The sequence below is a fragment of the Helianthus annuus genome, chromosome 3 (assembly GCF_002127325.2).
Source record: "Helianthus annuus cultivar XRQ/B chromosome 3, HanXRQr2.0-SUNRISE, whole genome shotgun sequence".
NCBI lineage: Eukaryota > Viridiplantae > Streptophyta > Magnoliopsida > Asterales > Asteraceae > Helianthus > Helianthus annuus.
Genome location: NC_035435.2, coordinates 110,089,071 through 110,111,614, shown reverse-complemented (window position 1 = coordinate 110,111,614; position 22,544 = coordinate 110,089,071). Strand labels below are relative to the sequence as shown.

At 35.3% G+C, this 22,544-nt stretch overlaps 1 protein-coding gene across 1 annotated transcript; it reads right to left on the bottom strand.

Annotated features, from left to right (window-relative positions):
• Positions 1-1,093: 1,093 nt before the first annotated feature.
• Positions 1,094-4,956, bottom strand: LOC110872290 (ras-related protein Rab7). The gene is made up of 7 exons (XM_022121063.2): positions 4,682-4,956; positions 3,217-3,243; positions 2,675-2,774; positions 1,904-2,050; positions 1,724-1,804; positions 1,490-1,632; positions 1,094-1,391 (listed from the first exon to the last, which is right to left on the bottom strand). Exons 1-7 carry the CDS (start codon positions 4,732-4,734, stop codon positions 1,325-1,327), a joined length of 618 nt encoding a protein of 205 aa, XP_021976755.1. The 5' UTR covers positions 4,735-4,956; the 3' UTR covers positions 1,094-1,324.
• Between the last annotated feature and the right edge of the window lie 17,588 nt (positions 4,957-22,544).

The following is a 22,544-nucleotide window of genomic DNA, read 5'->3' as shown; positions in this document are numbered from 1 at the left end:
CAATGTAAATTTCATACTCTTAGCTAGGGCTGCAAATGAACCGAACGAACACAAACAAGACATTGTTCGTGTTCGTTTGTTAAGAAATATATGTGTTCACGAACTGTACATGAACATTTGCCGAATGTGATTTTATGTTCGTGTTCGTTTGTTAAGGAAATGAACTTGTTCGTGTTCGTTTGTGTTTGTTTATTAATTTTAGGCAACGAACAAATGCGAACGTTGTTGAACACAAATGAGCACAAACTAATGTTCATGAACATAAATGGAAACAAACGAACACAAACAAGCGTTCAGAACATAATACATGATACACCGACACTTATCAAATATTTTATTTGTCAGAATTTTGGGCATTTAATAAAATATAAAAACTAAAAACACAATTGAATTATCAAACACAAACGAACACATTACCGAACGTTCACGAACATAAATGAACGAACGCGATCTCTGTTCATGTTTGTTCACACAACTAAACAAACAAAATTTTTTGTTCGTGTTCATTTGTTTAATAAATGAACGAACACAAACGAACTTTCCGCCAAATAGTTTATGAAGTGTTCGCCGAGTGTATGGTTCGTTTGCAGCCCAGCCCTACTAGAAATGGTTCATGGAAGATTTAATACTTGCTAGACTAATTTAATTTTATACTCTGCAAATAATTATCATTACATGTTGGTGATTCTTGCCATAATTGATCAAATTTGGCTAAAATGTGTTTTTGGTATGTTGTACATGAATTCTGAATTAAACTTGGTCTCTTGTAGAAAATTGGAATTTATGATCACAACATAGTAGTGCTAGAAATCTACACAAACATGTTGACGGTTGATAAAAAGGAATTGAAATATATTGAATTAATTAGAGTGTGTTTGTGTATGGTTAAAAGAATGCAATGAATGGAATAAAATCATTACAACAATCATGTGGCTTGTAAAAGCGTCGAGAGTGGAAAAGTAATATATAATGAATAAATGGCAGAATTAGAATACCCTTAATTGCATTATCAAACTTATATCAAATAAGCTATGCATAGTTGCATACAGCATATATAGATGTATATATATTAGGTTTTGAACTCATATCAATATTTATATAAAATTATTGAATAAAACCTTGTATGATACAATCAATGGAACAACTTTATTGTAAACAAACTCTTTTCGGATAATATACCAGCATCATTTCATTCAATTATTTGTACTAGCCCATCTTCTCAATATGACCACTCATTAAAACCAATCCATTCATAAAACTAGTTTGATGAAACCAAATTTACAAACTAAGCATCAAAACAAACCGTTAACAAAGAAACTTGCTTCTAGCAGTCGCATCCCGAGGCCCTTGGTTGACTCGTGTTTCCTACGTCAATGGTATCCGGCAGATATCTTCATAGAAAAAAAAAAAAGAAGAAGACACCAACGCGTTAGTGTAGTTACGGTTTTATCATTTTTTTGAAATTTTGGAAGTTGAATTCGAAACTTACATTTCTTCCTCTTCGTTCTTCAATGCATTCTTGGCAATGACTTCAAAAGCCTCTTCAACATTAATTCCATCCTTTGCAGAGGTTTCAAAATACGGGATATTTCCTTTCGATGCGCACCAGGCCCGTGCCTTTTTCTCAGAAACCTGAAATGAAAGTGTTATCATGACAAAATGAGTAAATTTGACGGTAAATTTTGTGAAAACTGAAGATTTATTATTTAAAAGGTGAAAGTACCACTCGACTATTGCCACCATCAACATCAACCTTGTTACCTAAAACAACAAATGGGAAATTTTCGGGATCCGAAGGGCTTGCCTGGAAGATATTATCAGAGCATGAGTTCACAATGAGCCATGCAACCATATTTCATGTTTAAAATGCCAAAATACATGACGTAAAAGATTATATACATACCTGAATAAGGAATTCCTCTCTCCAGTTGTTGAGATTATCGAAGGATTTCTGCACATTCACGTCATATACAAGAACACAGCAATCTGCACCTCGGTAAAAAGCAACACCGAGGCTTTGAAATCTTTCTTGCCCGGCTGTATCCCAGATCTAAGATAAAAAAGATAACGGATTCAAAGGTCATGTTCTTAAATTTAAACTATGCTTGATAAAAGGATAAAGTTTTCCATGTTTAATAACATGTGACCCATTGCGATTTCGCGATAAAATCAAGCGTTTTTTTGTCTAGATAGTCATGATTAAATTTCACCATTTGTAGTCAAATTTTCCCTTTTGGGGCTTTTTAGTATGGCAAGATACAAAGATTTACATTATTACAACAATGAAGCATTAACGTGATTCTCGTGATATTATTAGTTTGTACATAATTTCTTCCAACCTACCATACTAGCACAAAGGGAAAATCTATAACCACCAATCACCATGGTTTGTTTCTGTTTTAAAAGTTAATATAGAAAGTCATCATTAATATATCTTTCTGCGTACTCGGATTCTGTTTGTTCAAAGAATGAAAATAATATTATATTGTACGGGTGAAGTTGATGGTTGTCATAATTCACCTTCTACACATGTGACAAAACTAAACGTAACAAAATGAGCCATAATCATAGAATTTTAATTGTCTGATCTTACTAGTCTGTTACAGAAGTGTCCAAGTAACATCAAAAGTAAAAACCAAACTTTATCACTCATCAACGAGTCATAACTACTAACCTGCAGAGTGAAGAGCCTATCATCAGACTGCACTTCCTTTGTCAAGAAATCAGCTCCTATTGTTGCCTTGTATTGAGGGCTAAACTTCTTGTTGACATATCTAACGGCAGATATAAAGGACAAACAAGAACCATCCACGAAAATAGATTTACTTCTCATAAATCACATTAGTTTTGGTAGGGATGTAAGTACTTATGTTCAAAGAGTTATACTCAAATACTCAATCATGCCATAGCCTGAATGCTATCAAATTTGCAAATTGTTTTAGAACGACTTACTCACAAAAAGCACTAATCCTACTCCTAAATCTACGCCTTTTCTCTACTATGGTTCAAATATTAAACAAGAAGTTTATGCTAATAAGTAATACAGACCAAATAAAGGGCAAACATATCCTGACAAAAATTCTTTAAGTAGTTTGAGTTTATGCTAATAAACACCAAATAATAATTTCTCTGTTCCAATTTTTCAGTCACTTGAAGAATTTTTGATAGTTAGGATCTTACACATTACTAGTTCAAGCCACAAAGGAATAAGGATACTGATTCATCAAAGATGTCTTCCCCACCCTGCACCAACCAAGGATGACAAATTGGTCAGCAAGTAGAATAGACAATCATGAATATGCTATAAGTTCATCAATAGTATCACAGGAACCCTAGACGATGTAATATGTACAACTTGCTAAGATAAATTCTTAAAAGATAAACAAAGATATCGTGAAAAATTAAGTTCATATCGAGCTGTATTACCAATAGCAACAATCATCCCATAGAAACCCTAGAGGATGTAATATGCAAAATTGAGAAGCCTAATCATTAAAAAATGAACCAAAAAACTCATGAAACAGTTAAATTCATATCGAACCGCATCTACAAAAGCAACATTCATCCCACAGAAACCCTAGAGGATGTAATATGCAGAATTGAGCATCCTAATTGTTCAAAAACGAACAAAAAACTCATGAAAAAGATAAATTCACATCTAACAGTATCTCCAAAAGCAACAATCATCCCACAGAAACTCTACATGATGTAATATGAAGAACTAAGAAGCCTAATTGTAAAAAAAAAAAATATGAACAAAAAAACTCATGAAACAGACAAATACATATCAAAATAGTTAAGTTCATATAGAACAGTATCTTTAAAAGCAACAATTATCCCACAGAAACCCTAGATGATGTACAATTTAGAATTAAGCATCCTAATTGTTAAAAAGCGAACAAAAAACTCATGAAAAGGTCAAATTCACATCAAACTGTATCTCCAAAAGCAACAATCATTGCACAGAAACCCTAAATAATCTAAGGGTGAACGGGGCGCAATCGGTGAGGTGATCGGTGAACCATTTCCCCGATCGGGAACACCGCCGCCATCCCCGCGGGGTCCCGAATCGGGGGTGAAGATGGGCATGGACTCACCGATGGAGGAGGGGGGAAGTTTGGTGGGCCAGCCTTGGATCCATCCAATCATAGATTTTCTTTGTTTTTTTTTTTTTTTTTTTGAATAAAAAAATAAGGGGAGTTAAGAGGGGAGTGGCGCCATCAAATGGGGGTGTTAGGGGAGTTTAAGAGGGGAGTTGACGTGGCACACGGGGATTGGTTTGGCGTAAGAGAGGGCACTCACCTATTAGGTGTGCACCCCCTTCACCCTAATATTTAGAATGATAAGCCTGATTGTTTAATAACGAACAAAAAAACTCCTGAAAAAGTTAAAATTCACAGCAAACTGTACCTCTTAAACTAACAACTATCACAGAAACCCTAGCAAACAAGAATTAACACAATCTAAACCTACAACAATCAACAACTGCAACAGTAATCAATCTAACAATTCAAAACCACAAAGTTCACAGTAATTATCACGGAAAACAGTTACGTATACGCTAGTCAAAACGAATCAATCAATTTGACCTAAACAAGAGTAAATCAAATCAGATCAGATCAAAATCCAGTAAGTTGAATTATATATATATATAAAAAGTGATTTAGATTGAAGTACTGACCCGCTGTCACCGAGGATGATGACCTTGAGTAGAGTTCGTCTGCGTGAAGCCATGGATGTTGAGTTATTGGATTGGATCTAGAGAGAGAATCTAGAGAGAGAAACAGATATGTGTGAGTTGAATTGAAATGCAGTAGAAACTAATTCAAGAACACCATTGGATCTTTGTATGGCGTAGGATTTATCGAATTCAAATTGCTTAATTCTTTTTTTTTTAATTTATATGTTTAAATAATTGGAGAAAAATAAATATGCATTGCTGGACATAACTTTATAGAATCGGTCAGCTTCTATTTTTATTTTCTTCTTATTTCTATTTTTAGGGCCGGATATATTTGATACCACTCCAATGAAAAGAAAAAGGTTTCGGGTCAACTAACATGATCGCTTTAAAAATATGTTCTGTTCGGGTTAACTTGTTTGAAAATAGATCAGGCTTGGGTTGAATTGTTTAACATGATCGCTTTAAAAAATAGGTTTTATTCGGGTTAACTTGTTTTATAAACAAATCGGACTCGGGTTGACTCATTTAATAAATTGGATGACTCGTTAACCTGCTTAGGTTTTTAGGAAAAAAAGAAAGTTTTATAATTTATTTTTTATTTTTTTTTCATTTTTCAATTTACATTGTTAATTATCTACTTGTCACATTCATACTCAACATGAAACACATTACGGATAACCCGCTTACAACCCAACAACATGTTTATAACTCGTCAACATGTATGACTCATTTAAAATATGGATTCAATGTGTTGTGTTTGGGTTCATTCGAATTTATGTTGAATTAAAGTTTTAGAATATACGTATATGTTGGATTGCATTCTCCGTGATTAAGTTTTACCGGTAATTTCACCGTCGTGCCTATTGGCGGATGAGTTACTGGGTTTTACTCGGATTTGGTGGCTGACTCGGGTTACTTTCGGAGTACTCCGTTTGGTCCAGTAAATACTCCAAAAATGTTCGAAATTGATTATGTTGTCCGTTAAAAGAAAAGAATAGACTCACACTGTGTACCAAAGAACATAGGAGGCATTCCGATGTATGTTAGATTCTTATAGAACAGTAGCATCAGAAATAGTCCTAAAATTTTCAAAAGTAATACACACTGGGGCGGATTCACGTAGAGCGAGTCGGGGTCCCCGGACCCTAATTTTTTTAAAAAAATAGTAGATCCGATATATTAAATTTTATAAGGACCCCATAAATATAATTAGGTTGGCACCATAAGAAGAAAAGTAAAGCTGATGTAGTGGTAAACCACCCTCTTTACCAACAAGAGGTCTTGGTTTCAATCCTTGTATAGCTTGTTTTTCTGTTTTAAATCGAATCCTAACCTCACTTAGGACCAACCTGAAAATTTTAACGTTTTATTGTGAAAATCTTAAACACCAAAAAAAATGAACTCTAATGGAAAAAAAAAATCTTAGGCGTGACACATGTAGTAAAGACTTTTAAATAACTTATATTTATACAATTCAATTAACTCTTGGTTTAAAACAATGGGTGGAGATACAATAGGAAGTTTATTTGGCTAAGAAGGCTAGGAAGTGATCTTGACCATACATTTATTTAATCAAGGCCTAAGATTAAATGGTGGAAATTGAATGGAGATACAATAGGAAGTTTATTTGGCTAAGAAGGCTAGGAAGTGATCTTGACCATCCATTTAGTTAATCAAGGGCTAAGATTAAATGATGGAAATTGAAGGGAAGAAAAGAGGCGCGTGAGTTTGTTTAGGGGCATTCTAGTCAATCCAAGGCAATAGTTTCTCTCTCCTCCAATTCCCCCCCATTTTTTAAACGTTAATAACTATTTCATACGACATTATTTTTTTATAAAAATTGCACCAAAAAACGAGCGTTTTTTATCTTTAAAACGAGTATACTATTGCTATATTTTCGAAAAAAATTTTTGAAAACCCAGTTGCGTAAAACGCAATAGAAAAAACCTAGTTGCGTAAAACGCAATAGAAAAAACCTAGTTGCGTAAAACGCAATGGAAAAAAAACCTAAAAATGACATTTTTCTAAAACGCAATGCACCAAAAACACAAAGAAATGTCTTATTTGTAAAACGCAATTGTCACACCTGGCTTTTGCGGAAGCGTGGGTTTATTTTGGTGTGACTTCTTAATACCATAGCAACAATCATAACAATGCTATATGATAAAAACACAAGATGTTCATCCATTCATTAGTTTAAAAATACCACAACATCATTGTTTGAAAATGTCAATACTTAAAATAAGTTACAAACCATACTTGTCTACAACGTGTTCATGAGACACAACAAAAGACTTTAAATACGTGGTTTAAAGACATGTAACCCGTCCAGGTAAGGGTTACACCTCCCAAACCCTACAACCTTGGATGACATCTTTATTTAGTACGCAGCTTAATATGCATCACTTGCCAGATCCGGTCAATTCCCTGAAATACATGTAGTTTGAAAAATCAACAAAAGTTGAGCGAATTCATGTGTATGTGAGTATGTATAACCTTTAAAGTATGTTTGTATGTATAAAAGTCCCTGGTATGTAGCAATTAAGAAAAAAAAGAACACCAATGGGTTGCAAAGCCACTGGTATGTGTGAAATGGTGCAGGAAGTACTCAAACCTAGCAAATTTGTACCAGGCTTCCGGCTGGAAGACATAGTCACCACTATGGGCCGCCCCGGCCTCATGGGTATGGGCTCGCTACACCCAAATAGATCTATCACTCATGTCTCTCGGTCCTACGATGAGGATTAATGGCCTTAAGTGTTGTACCCACCACTCACATGATCTAAGTAGTAAACCCTCCTTAAGCTAACCATACCATGTATAAAAATGTCTGTAATAATTGTAACATGTATTCCACCCCCGAAGTATAAAACTGAAAACAGTTAAGAGAAAAGGGGGACATGAACTCACTGTATTGCGTCTTCAGTATGTGTACCCAAGTCTCCTCATCAAACACGACTACATACAGTGTACTAACGTCTATTAGACGAACGAGCCGTGCCTTTGCTTAGTATGAAGGTTTTTGAGTTACGTTACTTGTGTTCCCAAAATTATTCCAAGTTATAATTATTAGTTAAAATAATTATTTTAACTTTAAATTATAGTTAATGTTTGAAATAATTGTTAAACAATATTTTGTATTCCTACTTCTCAAGTATTTTAACTTCCGTATTCCTTCCCAAGGATGGGGGTATTTATACATGTATATTTGTAGTTTCGAAAAATACATTTTAAGTCCCACTTAGGAAAATATATTTAATTATTTGTCCAAAAATAGCGTATTTCCAAATATATGTATTTTTCCCAAAAATAATATATTTTCACTTCTTTAGGTTCCAAAATAATATTTTACCCAAAATATATGTGTAAGAGTATTTTCTGGAATAATTCATAAGTTACGTTTTCTTGTTCGGTTTCACAATATTATGCGCGTAACTTAAATATTTATTCCGTTTGATTTTTGGTATTATTTTGGAGTTGTAATTTTGCATGGTATTTGTAAGTTATATTATTTTACCCTAAAGTAATATAACTAGTTCACAAAATATGACAATATTCACATAAGTGTCTTAGTATAAAATATATATTCTAAATATACATTTACCCATTTTTATTTACAAAAATCAACCTCCGATACTTTGTATTTTTGTAACAAACCCATGGTGAAGTTTATTTTGAAAAACAAAGTTGAAAATATACTTGTAACACTTGTTTAGAAAATATTTTCTAAGTGTTGGGATTTTTGAAAATTTCGCCAGAGTTTCCTTTGTAAATGGAGGTGTCCATGCTTATTAGCATATCACTTTCTTTTCGGAAATCATTCAATCAATCAACAACAAAATACTAAACAATACTACACTAGTCAAGTGCAAAAACAATGCACTTTACAAAACAACATGAACTTGGTTTTTCATAAAAATGCGTAGTAACTTAGTGGGGTGTTTAGTGGGTTTAGTTACCCTCCAAAGTGTGTTTACTTTTGTTAAAATCTTACTCTCAGGGTTTTTAGATGTTCACAACTTGCGAACTTATTTTACAAAAATACTTGCTTACAATATTTTCTTGTTTCACTAGGCTTACTACACTTATTTTGTTACTAAAATAGTGTAGGTTTAACAAAAGTCATAACCCTTCAAAAATCATCTTCTACTCTTGGTTTATTTAGGAAAACCATTTGTAAACCTCGAATCCATACGATCATCAACTCACTTTGTTTACTAATTTTTCAAGAAATCATTTTGTTACCAAGTTTATGTTGAAACATGGAGGTGATTCTTTTATGTGGATCACTAATCACCTCCTAACTTGTTAACTTAAGTTTTTAATCTTACTTTAACAAGTTCAACCATGATGTTCAACATCATATTACTAGTAATCGTCAAGAAATCATCAACACATTCAAACAACAACATACTACCATTATTTCATCTAGATTTCATCTTATTTCATCATCATGTTAGCTTTATGTTCAAGACTTATGTTTATGAAGTTTTAGTGTTCTTGAGATTTCATCATAATATAACTATTAACCACCATAAACATGAAGTAATTAGGATCAAAGAAGCTTACTACTAGCTTTTAAGCTAGGGAAGATCAAGCTTGGAATTGTAGAGGATAAAAGCAAACTAGAGAGGTCCTTGATGATCCGTGAGTTCCACACTTCGTGATTCACCTTTGTGCACCTTGTATTAACCTTGGAATACTTGAACAAAAATCGAAAATGGTGGTGGTGTCAAGGGGAGTTTCGGCCGAGCTTTTTGTAAGGGAGGAAGAAGAAATTGTGTTGATGAAGATGGAGAGATAAGGTTATTTATAAAATTTAAATCCAATGTCCAATGGTCCATGTGTCTTCATAAGTACAAGACAAATCTTCATTAACTCCAAGAGAAGATTATTAGGAAGATTTAGGAAGCTTGTAAAATCTTATGGTGGGGCCTCTTGGGGCCGTAAATTTGTAAGGGGGGGGGGGTTAAATGAAAAATGTTGTGGCAAGTGGTGATTAATTAGGGGTTAAGATGTAAAGTCTAATGTGTAGTGGGTACCATGTATTATGTAGTGTGTTTAAGTGTTCGGGAACCAAGACTAGCTCAGAAAAAGTGAAACAATGTGTTTAACAATATTTTTGTGTTCCGGGTAATGTCCGATTGTCTGGCTGGATACCGTTCCGTTAAAGTGCTAAGTGATATCGTAAAGTGTCCTTTATGTATCTTTTAGTGACTCTTTTAATTCCTGACACTTAGGAAAGCATACAGGACCATTTTGCCATATTTTTGCAAGTGACTAGCATATTTAAATGCTGAATTTTGTTAATAAATGCATAATTTTGCATTTTAAGCGGGTTTTAGGCACTTTCCGGCACCTAAGCTATCACCTAGTGACGCAGTTTCATGGTCCTTACTTCCCTACACTCCCTACTAGTGTAGTACCTTGTCCCTGGCTCATACTGGGCCTCAATATATAGTCTGTCTATGTGCTGGCATTGTCAGCATGTTTCTGAGTTATCCGCTCACCGTGCTAATTATGCTTTGTGCATCAAGTTTGTCACTAAAGGTTGTATGTAATAAATGGAGTGACAGTATGAAATGTGATGCATATGTATGTATGATGCAAAAATCATAAAGCAGTTTAATCATCAGTTGGAATTAAGCACAGTCATTAAGCACAAATTTAATATTAATTAATTGTACGGATACCTGTAAATGTGAGGGTTGTCACATTCTCCCCCTGTTAGAGAAATTTCGTCCCGAAATTTTAGTTCTGCTACGAGATGCAGGGGTCTTGGGGAATAAATGTGGGTATTTTTCTTTCATACGATCCTCACATTCCCACGTGAATTCTGGCCCGTGTCGTGCATTCCATCGAACTTTTACGAGTTTGACACTACTCTGGCGTGTCTTGTTAACCTTCCAATCCGTAACCTCAACAGGTTCTTCAGTAAAGTGGAGTGTGTTGTCGATATGAACCTCGTCGGCAGGAATGACCACTGTTTCTTGAGTTGGACCAACCACGAGCCACTAATTACATTGAACCCATACATGTCTCAAAATAAAGTTCTCAAATATTAATCAAAAATACCGTCAACAAGTTTAAGTGAAAACCAAAGTGTTCAGCGGAAGCAAAGTTAATCAAAGTTAAACAGTTTCAAACCAATAAATAGTATCAAGAAATCAATAACATGGATCCCTCCAGTCGACCCATAACCACTCCAGCTACTCCAGACAGCAAGTTCCAATGCAAGACATCTAACGACCTACAAGCATGCAAACAAGTGTGTCAGACAACGCTGGTGAGTTCAAAGTTTTGTAACCGAGTTTAGTTACCAGATATATGTACAAAACAGTTTAACAAATTGATTTGATGTTGTTATTAACTCGATTACCGAAATGGCTACAAGATGTGTTTGCCCAACCCCAATGTCTCTATCAAAACATTGGTCATGCTTTAATGAAATTAGTTCACGCCCGTACTCCCCGGTACGGTGTGAGGGTGCCAAACCTAATAGCGCTATCAACTAATAACCTCGTTGCCTTCCCGGCAACTGTCGGTAGATGTAAGGGGTCTTATATGATAGAAACTGAGTAATAACCAACATCCCAATAACCTGCATTCCTCCCTGGAACGTTACCCAATATCCCTTCCCGGGATGCATGCTTGGAAAAGAGCAGTGAACTCACCTTTGGTTGCTCAGTTAGATTAGTCATATGCTTAACTTTAATCAACCGTGTCCTATTTTCAATTACTCACAATAGTTAGGACCATGTTCAATGTTTCGCACCAAAACTTATCACATAACATCCATCATACATTTTTGGTAACTTATGTACTCCTCAGTTATTTGAACAACAAACCACAAACAATATACAACCCTTAAACAAATCAATGTAGGGGCCCATAAACATGCAACATCTTTTAGAAATCTACTAATTTATAACCCCACATTATCATAGACTAAAAGCACGGCTGACTCACCCGAGCCCAACCTACTTCGAGTGCATGGTTGTTTCGAAGTCTGTTATGTGGCCCAACCATATTCAAACAACATTTGTTCAATTTAGGGAGCCCAACCCAATCACATGTACAATTCTTTGTTAAGTGGCCTGGTTACAAGCATCACCCGATTTGCTCCTCTAATTGTTACCCTAATTCTATTTTATAATTACACCTTATTATACATTATCGTGTCTCCCCATTATCATCAACAGAAATCTTGGATCAAACAATTAACAATCCAAATCAAATAACAAACCATCCTCTAACTACTCCACATAATTCAACTGTTTCATTATCTCGTCAAACCCATCAAACACTAAAGTGCGCATAGATACTAACCCATTAATTAATTCTATTCGCTATTAATCATGCAATATCTTAATCACCTTAACGATTAGTTACATGCCATTCAATTCTCATGAACATGTGATAACTTTAATAAAGATAGCCGACATAAATTTAATTAGTGGTAAGGCTTCATTGGGCCTCTCAACTCAATCACATGGGCCGCCAACTTAATCACATGATTTCTGATTGTTGTCTAATTAATGAGGTCTGCACATGATAGTTCTATAATTATCATGACACAAATACAGGAACATCAATAGCAATGAGGGCATACATTCAAACCAGGAAGATTACACCTTGATTACATGCACATATTGACATCAATCAACACCACTGATAATAACAACCACTCATGACTCATCGAACCAATGATCATACAACATCACATAGCATATTCATAACATCACGTTAATACATGTATACATATACATTTAGGGTAATTGAATAAGCACTAACCAAACAATGAATTGAGGCAATTTAGAGGATTAATCACGCAAGAGAGGGGATCAGCGAGGTACTCGCCTTGTTGCCGTTCACCAGGTGTTTCTAGGGTTTTTTTTATCAAAAACCAACTACGTAACTAATATAATCATATATAATCCACAATAAGGTCTTGGGCTTTGGACTTGCATGATCGGCCTAATATAACCTTTGTGGGTCGGCGGGTTTAGAAACAAAAGGAGGTGGGTAGCTAAGGGGGAATGTCCCGGCCCAGATACACACCGTGTGTGTGCGGCCCAAATACAGGTGGCCCAAACACACTAACAACCGGCCCAAGGTGGTTTAAGAACAATTATAGTCTTGGCGACCCCGAACACTAACGACCGGCCCCAACACTAGTTATGTGATACAATGAAACCCCCCGTACCATCACTCACACCCAATAATCATTTATGTTTAACCAGTTTAACAAAATCCCGAGCGTTAACAGATTCACTAAAACCAAGAGTATGCAAGGAAGTGATAATAGCGAGGAATCGGAATCACAAGATTGAAAGACACTAACCGAAAAGTTCGGGTTATCACATCATCCCCAACTTGAAAGAAATTTCGTCCCGAAATTTTACAAAAAGTCTCAGAGAAATGAAGTGGTAGGTCAAGATAACTGTGGATGACTGTGGGTTTCCTCGGGTACCACATCATCCCCAACTTGAAAGAAATTTCGTCCTCGAAATTCACCAGTTGCATCGGAATTGATTCATCAGATTCGTACGATTGCGGATACTTAGTCTCTAGTTCCAGCAAACTCTCATAATTGGAATTTGACAGTGCTCGCAAACCTTAACCTCCTGGGCATGATTTCAATAGGCACCTTGACAACTGCAACTTGTCGTTAGCCTCAGACTCTAAGAAGGTATCACAAGTGTTTCGTCGGATAAACACTGCTTTAGACTCACGACGTAAATGACATCATGAACGTTACCCAATTCACCGGGTAACTCAAGTTTTAGGCGACGTGACCGATTCTTTCCAGAATTCCAAATAACCCGACGTAACGTAAATTAAGCTTGTCACGCTTCCCAAGCGTACCACACCCTCCCAGGGTGAGACTTTCAACACGTACGATCTTTTTCAGATTGGACACATGAAATGTATCCTGAACGCCATTAAGTTCAGCAGGTAGGTCCAACTTGTATGCTACCAAACCAACCCTTTTCAGAATTTTGAATGGTCCAATGTACCGCGGATTCAACTTCCCACGCTTCCCAAAGCGTGCCACACCCTTCCAGGGTGAAACCTTTAATAAAACCATATCTCCCACCTCAACTTCCAGAGGTTTCCTCCTTTGGTCCGCATAACACTTCTGTCGATCACGGGCCGCTTTGATGCGTTCTCGGATCTGAAAAATCTTGTCTGTTGTCTCTTGAACCAATTCTGGCCCGAAAAGCTGTGTATCACCTGCGTCAGCCCAACAAACCGGTGATCGACACTTGCGTCCATAGAAAGCTTCGAACGGTGCGGCTTGGATGCTTGCATGATAACTGTTATTGCATGAAAATTCAACCAATGGTAGGTGAGTGTCCCAACTCCCACCTAAATCCATTACGCAAGCTCGCAACATGTCTTCTAATGTTTGAATCGTCCGTTCACTCTGTCCATCTGTTTGCGGGTGAAATGCAGTACTCAGATTCAACTGAGAACCAAATGCTTCTTGAAAGGACTGCCAAATCCTTGACACGAAGCGTCCATCTCTATCAGAGATAATTGAGAGAGGCACTCCATGTCATGCAACAATCTCTCTCATGTATAGCTCAGCTAGCTTACTGGTGTTATCCTTCTCCTTGATTGCCAAAAAGTGTGCAGATTTCGTTAAACGGTCTACAATTACCCAAATCGTATCATGGCCCTTGGGCGTCCTTGGTAATTTCGTTATAAAGTCCATCGAAATTTGTTCCCATTTCCATCGGGGTATTTCAGGTTGTTGCAAGAGACCTAAAGGCTTCTGGTATTCGGCCTTAACCTTGGCGCAAGTTAAACATTTGCCAACATATATCGCAACATCGCCTTTCATCCTTGGCCACCAATAGAAATCCTTTAGATCTTGGTACATTTTATCCGCTCCTGGATTAATCGAGTATCGTGACTTGTGAGCCTCGTCAAAAATAACCTTTCTCAAACCACCAACCAGAGGAACCCAAATTCGCTTCATAAATCACAAAGTCCCTTCCCCGTTTGGTACCAACTGTTACTCCATCCCACGGAGATACTCACTCTCAACATTCCTTTCTTTGAGTGCTTCTCTCTGCGCGGCACGAATGCGCGATGAGAGGTCCGTTTGTATGATCATTTCCAAAGCCCTAACCCTTATGGGCTTGATCCTTTCCTTTCGACTCAGGGCATCGGCGACCACATTCGCCTTCCCTGGGTGATACTTAATTTCACAATCATAATCATTCAATAGTTCTACCCAGCGTCTCTGTCTCATGTTAAGCTCTTTCTGATCAAAATATGCTGCAGGCTCTTGTGATCAGTGTAGATGGTGCATCGCGTGCCATATAAATAATGTCGCCATATCTTCAAAGCAAACACCACCGCGCCTAATTCCAAATCATGTGTGGTGTAATTTTTCTCGTCGACTTTCAACTGGCGAGAAGCATAGGCTATAACTTTCTGACGCTGCATTAGTACACATCCCAGACCTTGACGCGAGGCGTCGCAATATACCATGAAGTTGTCCGTGCCTTCGGGTAGAGATAAAATTGGCGCGTCACAAAGCTTGTTCTTCAACAACTGAAATGCTTCTTCTTGTTTGTCTCCCCAATCATACTTCTTGTCTTTCTGCGTAAGGGAGTTCAATGGTTGAGCGATTTTTGAGAAATCCTCAATGAACCTACGATAATAACCAGCCAAACCTAGGAACTGCCGAATCTCGGTTGGCGTCTTAGGAGTTTCCCAGTTCTTGATCGCCTCGATCTTTGTGGGATCCACATGAATTCCATTTCCATTAACCACAAGACCAAGAAACTGGACTTCGCGTAACCAGAACTCGCACTTCGAGAACTTTGCGTATAGCTTCTCCTTTTTAAGTAGCTCTAAAATAGCCCTTAAATGCTGTTCGTGCTCTTCTTTCGTCTTCGAGTAGATCAAAATATCATCAATGAATACAATCACAAACTTATCGAGGTACGGCTTACAAACTCTGTTCATCAAATCCATGAATACTGCTGGTGCGTTCGTCAAACCAAACGGCATAACCAGAAACTTGTAATGTCCATTGCGATTCCTAAAAGCAGTCTTGGGAATACTTTCCTCTTGAATTCTCAACTGGTGATAACCTGATCGAAGGTCGATCTTCGAGTAAAAACTTGAACCTTAAAGTTGATCGAGCAGGTCATCAATTCTCGGCAAAGGATATCTATTCTTGATAGTCAACTTGTTCAACTCCCGGTAGTCGATACACATGCGAAAACTACCATCTTTCTTTTTAACAAATAAAACTGGAGCTCCCCAAGGCGAGAAGCTTGGTCTGATAAATCCTTTATCCAGTAGCTCCTGAAGTTGCGCTGACAACTCTTGCATCTCTGAAGGTGCAAGTCGATAAGGTGCCTTAGCTACAGGCGCGGCGCCTGGAACTAAGTCAATATGAAACTCGACTTGCCTTTGAGGCGGCAATCCTGGCAAGTCTTCTGGAAAGACTTCAGGATATTCCTTCACGACTGGAATATCTTCTAACTTCGGTTCAGTGGCTACTTTATCAATGATGTGTGCCAAGAAGGCAACACATCCCTTCTTCAAACACTTTCGAGCTTTTAGACAGCTAATGATCCTTAGAGGCGTATCGCGCTTCTCTCCGTGTACCACAATCGTTTCTCTATCTGCCATTGGGATGCGAATGGTCTTCTCGTGACAAACAATCTCGGCTTTGTTGCTTGACAACCAATCCATCCCTACTACCACATCGAAGCTTCCCAACTCGACTGGCAGTAGATCCAGTGTAAACCCGTGTTCTCCCAGCTCTATTACACATCCTCTGATGACTTCATTCGTTTCAACTATCTTTCCATTAGCCAGTTCAATTGAGTACGGAATGTCTAATTTACTAGCAGTTAACCCAAGCATACTTTTAAATTCTAGCGATACAAAACTATAGTCGGCACCAGTATCAAATAGCACAGATGCAAAGCGTTGATTAATAGGGAACGTACCAGTAACGACATTTAGGTCCTGGCGCGCTTCCCTCGCACCAATGTTGAAGACTCTTCCTTGTGCCTAATTAAGCTTTGGGCATTCCCTCTTGAAGTGCCCCATGTCTCCACAGTTGAAAAAACCTGGTCCTTGTCACGACCCCCGACCCCATCTAGCTGGAATCGGTGCCGTGAGCAGTCCAGTGGTACCGGTGATTATTTAAAAAACATTGCAGCGGAAATTTCATCAGGACCGTGAGTTAGGAAAAATATCAGAGTTTAGAAACACCGGATTTTATTTAAAAAGATGAAATAAATTCCATGTTTTATAAAGGTAGCTTTTAATAAAAACAATATTTCTTAATTTGAAAATAAGCCACTTCTTGAAGTCCTTCAGTGCTGGATCCAATCCTTGCTCCAATCTATTGTAATTACCTGAAACGCGTTTTTTAAAAAGATTTTGTCAGCGGGAAATACTGAGTGAATTATTCATTTTACTGAAAACGACACATTTGTTATAATTCACAGTGTTAAGATCTTTTACAATGTTTCTGATATCAACCAACTACCCACAGTACTTTACCACTCGACCCATTGGCCCATATGTCCAATGGTGTCTGTGATTATGGTCATATCACCCAATGGCTGCCCCAATGGTGAAGATTATCAAGTAATGTGCACAATACCCCACATACCGGCTGTAATTTGGTGATTACATAAACTTAATCACTGTAAGTTATAATTCTGAAAATAATTTGGAGTATTGTAAAATAGTTAACAACTCACAAACGGTGAGAAAAGAGTTTATAAAAGAAGAATAACTCACAAATCAGCATGCAGGATTGAGTTAACAAACTTCCTGATTCTACTTCTTTCGATAATTAGGCATGCACTTTATTATTCTGGATCTTCTGATGATTTTATAGTTTGTTTGATTGTAAGGGTGTAGCTGGGAGTATTCTTGGTAGTTAAATACATAGTTTAACAGAATGGAATACGTATTGGTGTAGAACCCAAATCAAACCTTAACGGTAGTCATGAGATTCGAATCTTAACGAATTTCACAAAACCGGGTTAATGATCAATACAGCTTTTACGATAATTCACGAGATCAAATTCTCACAATGAACGATAAAGTGCAATACTTGAACTCATTCATCGAATTAACGACAAACAACAAAGTATAATACTTCAACTCATTTATCGGATTAACGACAAACGACAAAGTATAATACTTCAACTCATTTATCGGATTAACGACAAACGACAAAGTATAATACTTCAACTCATTTATCGAATTAACGACAAACGACAAAGTATAACCCAATGTGGGCGGCACTTAGACATCCATTGGATATATTGATCACTCGGAAAATGAATCGTAATAGCGATTGAGTGATTATTGGTTAGAACACCAACGTATAGAGAGAAGAAGAAAAGAAATGAGCAAAGAAAAATGAATCCTAAGCTTCTTATTTATAGCAAGCAGGCAAGCACCTCAATTCATAATTCTGATATAAGTTGACGTGCCTACCTACCTGCTTGACGTGCTAGCTAGCTTGCTTATATATATTAATTCAGCTGCTTCACTCGTTTTTCTTGCATAACTTTTAAAATATAACGTTTTATAAAACGACGAATATGTCTTTAGAACGAGCATATTTTTATCTACGTTTTAACCTAAGTTTCATTAAAAACGGAGTAAGGAAAAAAAATATATATTTTATTATTAATATTAAACGTTCTTATACGACCCCATATATATCTATTTTTAATAGACCTTACTTAGCTTAATTAATCTTGTTAGCTTAATTAATATTGATTAACTGATTAATTAATCATACTAAACTGAATTACGGTTCCCTTATTGCATAATTGTCATACTAAATATTAATTTTTTTTTAGTGAGGGTTGTTACATCCTCCCCACCTTAATAAAAATCTCGTCCTCGAGATTTGAACTATGATATTTTCTTGGGGTTATGTTTCTTCTTTTAATTAAGAGGAAATAATGTAGCGTGGAATGGAATCAAAAGATATTTTGAGGGGTATGAACATTTTAAAAATAAAAATGATTTATAGAAACAATTGGATTTAATATTCAAAATGAACTTACTTTAATCAACTGAGGGAGATTCAGATTCGATAAATATCTATTTGTGAATGGGAGTATGGAAAATGATTTATTAATGATTATCCGAAAATCAGTATTGTTTACTTAAATGGTACTGGACAACAGGATTTAGTGTATTGTAATCTGAGTACATAATTGTACCAAGAATATGACAAATCAAACGAATGACTTATGAATAGGGTTTAACACAGGCTACAGCTCTATTCGGATACTACAAAGTGTTTGTAATGATTGAAAGAATTCAATAATGATGACCGAATAAATTCACCGTTTTCGAAATTGTGAGTTTCAAGGAAGAGGATCTAGATATTTCAAAAGATGAAATGTTCAAACGAATGAGATGAAATGGTATAGTTTTTCAAGGTGATTGCGTTCAAGCCAAAAGATATATGATCTATAGATTCTTAAAATGAATGTGAAGAACTTTTTGGAATTAGTAAAATTCTTTGTCAGAAGAAAACTTACCTTGATTGGTACCTAAGGAAGACTTAGAATTGACGGGTTCAAAAGGAAATAAAAGCATGGAAAAATGATTTGTCAAACAGTAAATTATGATATGAGAAATTCTATGTGTTGAGATGAGTGAATTGCAAAGATACACCAAAGGACAATAGAGTTAGTGTATTAGAGTTCCAAATTGTTTTAAATGGTGAAATAATGTGATAGTACACTATTAGTGACTATATTTTTCATGCTATGTCCTAGAGATGGAAATACAATAAAAAAATAAGTTGTTTTGACATGACTAACCATTATATTATATTTGTAAAGCCAATGTAATATATATTATTTGTTTCGCATTTTTACTATGTGTAAATGGTTACCACTTTCAAATAAATATTATTTTAGTATTTATTATACTATGTAAAATAACTTATATTTATTATGTAATATAGATTACAAAATACTATAGTGAAGTTATTACATTTACAAAATATTTTAGTATTATGATTTTGTAAAAGAATCACTATTATTTATAACGTTTAAATGAAAGTTGTGAATAAAAGGGGTAAAAGTATTTGTAAAATATTTTATATAACACTGGGTCAATTCTATGTGATTACTTATTTTTATTTTGAAACCATATAGTGTTGTAAAATGTAGTTACAAATGTTGTGGTGACTATTCTTTATGTATTACAATGTTCTTCTAACCCAATGTAGTCGCTGACTACTATATTATTCTTATATGGTTATTTTCTTGCTAGAGTGTTATAGTACATAGTTATCACAAAATATGTGATACATAATTATTTGTATAATTTTATTTGTCTCTCTAATTCTGGTATTGTTTTATAAAAATATGTCTTCTCTTTTTAGTACAAAGTAAAATATTTTTATATATAATTAAAATTTACTAAATAAGTATGATGACTTAATTAACTAGTCATTATCACGGCGGATATTGGTTAGTACTGCCTTGTTTAAGCATAGGTGGCCAGTCCATGCCTAACTAAGGCTAGGCTATTCAATACATGCCCCTGATAATAACTTTAGTATCTAAAAATAATACTAACACTATTACTATTAATATATTATTACTAATAATAAAACTAATATAAATTACCAATAATAAATGCATAAACTTAAATGAGAATATACTTTAAACAAAATTTTATACGTAAAAATATAATTTCTTTACCTTAATTGTTTTAACAAAAATTTTAATTACAGAAATACTATATTGTAAGTTTCTATATATAATCAATTAAGTTTATACAATGTTTTTCGATTAATGAAAGGTAGGAAATATCACGAAAGGCTTGATTGGTTGTAAGGACTACGGAATTTAGGACATGAAATGGTGGATCATTATTTTAGCACATAATTGTGTTAAGATTGCTTTTATAAAATAAATCAATAAAGCGGATTCAATATAAATAAATAAATAAATAATTAAATCCTAGATTAGCGCAATCTTCAATTTTGTGAAAATGTCATTTACAAAGTGATCGTGATTAAAGAAATAATTCAGTGAAGTCGAAGGCCAAGAAAGCATGTTATGGTTCAAGAGAATTGAAGTGCTTGTCGGGACTATTTTGAATATGATGGCTTCAATCCATCATATGGGATTTTGAATTGAATACGTAATACGAGCAAGTTTAAACAATTGAACTTGGTGTAAACAAAACGAGTTCATGTATTAATAAGAAATTTTGGATATGGTTACAACAAAACCTATGTATGCTAAAGGAAATTGACTCGATATCAAAGAGTCAACGTTTTGCAATAACCGTGGTTTATAAATGCAAAGATCAAGTATAGTAATACGATATTTGAACTTTTGATAAAAATAATAATTTGGAATGAAGCCCTCCAGTGGTCTTTATAAATCAAACGAACCACATGCGCAACAAACAGTGCATGTGTAAAGTGTGGATTTACCAAGAAATGAAATAGATCAATATTTGCTACTATGAAAGAAATCCTCATGGTATGATGACTATTAGAGGAAGTAGAAACACGAAAGTCAACTATTTATAGGCAGAAGTCTGAATTGTAACGAAAGAAATATAAGAACTTTATCTGAAATCTCGTGTGATAACCGTTGTTACGTGACAGTACCAAGGAATGTCGAATGAAATGAAATGAAATAGGGAATTTGCAAAACTATATGACTTCTTTTGTAGTGCTAATAATTATGACTCAGGTTAGACTATGCACTGATGTTTGTGAAATATTGTACCTCAGCGAGATTTTGATCGGTTGTAAGATCATGTGGCAAAATACCGCTTTTTGATTAGTAGTACTTTCACCGACGAAATTAATATTGGTGTCATCGTGCCTAATTTATATTTTTCAAAGGTCTTGCCTTGGAGGTTTGTGTGTGATAAACTTTGACGTCTGTGGACGTATAATTTAAGTTTCATGTATTTTCTTGTGTATTAGTACAACTTTACCTGCTTCTTACTGGCGTTAATAGTTTATGGTACCGCATTGGTAATTCTTATATATTTTTGATGGTGTCCCAACTTAATGGGTTTCCAGTATTATTTTGTTGTACGAGTTACGAGGTAGATGATCAAACGAAAGAATGTTTGACATCGAAATTAAAGATATATGCGAGAGATTCCTGATAAAGAAATCTATATACATATGCTTGTGCTTTATTCTTAATTGACTTTTGGAATTCCTTATAGATATACATATCTATATAATCATATATTTCACATGCTGTAATATACATACCCTTTATAAGGTTAATGTATTTAACAGATTCTTATTTTCAAAAACAAGTCTGATATCAGGCCATGATACTTATTTAGGGAAATCTTGTCACTTGTTTGACATTTTATATACCCCATCTTACCCGGTTCGCGCCGGAGAGGTAACCTCAGTATATCCGGACAAGCTGGAGAGTCTGCTACTCTATACCCAGTTTTGCCGGAGAAAATTTTCTATTTCCCATAAATAGTATCTTTTCAAGATTTTAAAAGTGCCTCTTTTATTAGGGCTTTTATCCAGAATTAAGGAAATTTGTATTCCCATAACATATTCTTGACCAAGTAATACCAAGAAACAAGAATAAATAGCAATTAAATGCTATTGCCTGCTAGTCGTTATTCTTATTGAATACCAATTATACTTATTTATACTTACATAAGTAATTTTATCTTGAAGCTTATATTAAGACAAAATTCTTAAGTTCGAGTCTAAATATCATTCAGAGTGCTATCAGATAATATTAAGTTTCTAATTCTCAGTTTAAACTTAGGTATTATTATAACACCTATTTGCGTAAACATGTGGCTTAGCGTATACTAA